This window comes from Seriola lalandi, unplaced genomic scaffold (assembly GCF_002814215.2).
Source record: "Seriola lalandi dorsalis isolate HSWRI2012SDOR001 ecotype SW California unplaced genomic scaffold, Sedor1 jcf7180002053010, whole genome shotgun sequence".
NCBI classification, from domain to species: domain Eukaryota; kingdom Metazoa; phylum Chordata; class Actinopteri; order Carangiformes; family Carangidae; genus Seriola; species Seriola lalandi.
In genome coordinates, this window is record NW_019523563.1 from 8,823 (window position 1) to 12,026 (window position 3,204).

The following is a 3,204-nucleotide window of genomic DNA, read 5'->3' on the forward strand; positions in this document are numbered from 1 at the left end:
AGGGAGAAAACTCTGCAGTAAAGCAGTAAAGCGAGGGGGAGGGGGAGGATGTGGGGTCGGGGGCCACCCCTGTGGTGAGGGGCCAGTCGGGGCTAATGAGCAAAGCTAACATGATGTTAACATTTCTTCAGGGGTCAGCGGTTTGAACAGCTCCGGCACCCCGGCCCCTCAGGTCTATAGGGGCCTCCATCGCTCGGCATTATGCACATGAATGGACCACCACATGAATAGCTACACCCCCCCCCACTTCAAATCTGTCTGTCTAACTAACTCTCCAAGAATTGGGCTGGACTCTCAAATATTCCTCCCCTCCCACACTCTCCCTCTCCCTCTCTGAGGGGAGTCACATGACCCACGTCAGTCTGCTCAACACTGCAGCTCACTGGGCGTCTTCAGGAAAGACTAAAGCTGCAGAAAGTCTCCGACGCCTCTCCGGCCTCTAATGTTGCTTCTAACATTTATTTGTGCATAATGACCAGCTGTGTTGTTCCAGAAATCTGACGCTTTGTGAAACTCTCATGTGGACCTTAAACACATCCAGACATTCATTCATCCTCCGCTGCTAATCCAGGTCGTGTTTAATGACGAGTTAATCACCATGAAACGTGTTTAGAAGTCAACACGTCTGTGACTCTATAACACCTGAGTTTTTCGAGTTCTGACCCAGTTTTTCCAGGAGAACTGGGATTTTTTTCAGCATATATTTGATTTTAAACACAGAACTGCGACTCGTTGGTGTCGATTCTCCTTTTCTTCCTTTAAGATCGTTCGGTTGTGTGGTGATATTTCAAGCAGAGCAACAACTCCTGTTTAAAGATTCACCGTCTCTCAGGGAAAAAACAATAACCGGCAACAACCAGCAGTAAATTCAGACAATGATCAGAGGTAAAGTTTCTCCAGGTCTCCGTTTGCTCCAGTCTCGTCTCTGAAGAGAGTCGCGCTCCGCAGGAAGTTCAGCAGTAAAAGTCGCAGAAGAGATCGACTGATGCACCGACGAGTGACTTTACTCGCCAAACCGCCAGGAAGTACTGGATGAGGAAACACCTGTCAGGTGTGGAGGAAATGATGAAGACAAAACTTGTGGAGGAGCAACCTTTTCTGATGTTCAGGAAACAGGATTTGATGTTTGTCATCACAGCGTGGTCTTCTTTAAAAACTTTAATCGTGTTTGCTTGTGGGCGGGAGACAAGAGAGGTCCTCTAAAGAGTCCTCCTGAAGCGATCTTTGAAAATGCAGATTTGCTGGCGTTCTGAGAGTCTGTCCTCCTGCGGCCGACACAAACCGCTCAGCTCCAGTCACTCCGGCAGGAGGAGGAGGTGGAGGGAAGGTTAAGAGCTCCTCGGGGATCCGGCCGAGGAGCGAGTGAGTCAGGCTGATTTAAATCTGTCTCGTGGTCAACACACACACACACACACACACACACACACACGGAGGATGCATTTAGAGACAATGACGACAACATGAGTCACAGCAGCGGAGAGCGGCTCAGACGGACTCTGAGGACGTGTTGGAGTTTATCGTACAGCAGCAGGAAGAAGAAGTAATCACCTGTCCTGATGTTTGAGTCACAGAGAAACAAACCGTCACCAGGGTGAAGGATGTTCACACTATCTTTATCCCTTAGAGGAAGGCTGACGCACAGTTTTACAACAAAACGTCTACACCTTAAAATAAAAGGCCTTTAAAGGAATTAAAATATCTTCAATTTGATTTAAAGACCCTCTGATGAAAATCCATGTTTCACCTCGTTAACGTCCACATGATGTTTTTATATAACACAGACTCATGATGATGAAATAATCATCAACAGTGTTTCCACCTTGACCTGCAGTGAACCAATCACAGTCTCATAAACACAGATTGAGGGTTTCATACGTCACAAACCTAAAGAATCGATCCTGTCAACTTGTGGGGACGGGGGGCGGGGCTAAATGCACCTGAAACCTTGTCAGTACAGAGAGAGAGAGAGTTAGCATTAGCACAACTGCTAACAATGTGTCACTGCCAGTTACAAGCTAACAAACAACATACACAAATAAAAGATGCTAACTAGCTAACTGTTCTGATCCGTCTGCTAGTCTCTGGTTCTGGTCTCAGACTCCTCCTCTGAGTCTCTCTGATGTTTCCTCCTCTCACCATCATGATGCTCTCTGCTCTTTCACCTGTCCACCTGGAGCCACAGGTGGTGGGCGGGGCTCAAGGCCTGATCCAGGTTTATCAATCAATATTTTCCCTTGTCCTTTGTTGCTTACAAAATGTCAGTGGTCAATTCTCCAATCGATTTGTTCAGGTTGTGTTTAGTGATGAATTAATGATGTTGTTGGTAATCATTGTTTTTTATTACTGTATTATATTCTGCTGGGACCTTTGTCAATAAATTCAGGCACTTGTTAAGTAGAATTGATTACAGGTGATTCCAATGAAACAGGTTTTAAATGACGTTCTATGTGGTATTAAAAATGAATTGAACCCTGCAGGAGGAACCAGGTCTTCCCTGAGATCCAGACCGGGTCCAGGTTTCTCCTCGCTGATGTTCGCGCTGCGAGGTTGAGGTCCGTCATTTTACATACCTTCCTGGGAGACTTTCTTCCAGGGGTGAGGAGGGTACATGAAGGCAGCGTTCTGGATCTGATCGTTGATGTCTTCGTCTTCATTGAAAGGGAACGTCCCGCTGAGGCTGCAGCAGAGGTGGAAACATTGAGTTTTATATATAATCTTTGTTGTTTCGTAAATAAAACTTAGGTTCTCCTCCTACCTGACGTAGATGATGACTCCGACCGACCACATGTCCAGGGAGCGGTTGTAGCCTTTGTTCCTGAGGACCTCTGGAGCGAGGTACGCCGGCGTGCCGACCACTGAACGCCTGAACGACTTCTCACCGATGATCCGAGCGAAACCAAAGTCACAAAGCTTCACCTGCAGCAGGAGGATAAAGAAATCTGTCACACAAAACCCCGTCTGGCGTTATGTTTACACGATTTTCCATGTTCGCCTGTCGCAGCCGCGACTTCCAGCTGTTTGACAGATTTTCTCCCTGGTTCATTTCTGCAGTAAAGACGTCATGAGACGCCACGTTTCAGGAGCCTTCAGAAGCTCCACCATGTTAAACTGGGATAATAAAACACTTTTAGACTTAATTAAACAGAATGGAGCAAGATGAAGGCCATAAACAACCCATAATGCACCACTACCTGTTACACTGGC

General features: G+C 46.8%; 1 protein-coding gene across 1 annotated transcript in view; it reads right to left on the bottom strand.

The window, feature by feature from the left end:
* LOC111650883 (serine/threonine-protein kinase D1-like) overlaps positions 1-3,204 on the bottom strand; it is a gene marked incomplete at its 5' end in the record, with an annotated part of 19,634 nt that overhangs the window by 1,983 nt on the left and 14,447 nt on the right. The window contains 2 exons of the mRNA XM_023400829.2: positions 2,571-2,677; positions 2,756-2,916. Coding sequence (XP_023256597.1) covers positions 2,571-2,677; positions 2,756-2,916 — 268 coding nt within the window. The remainder of the gene's footprint in view (positions 1-2,570; positions 2,678-2,755; positions 2,917-3,204) is intronic.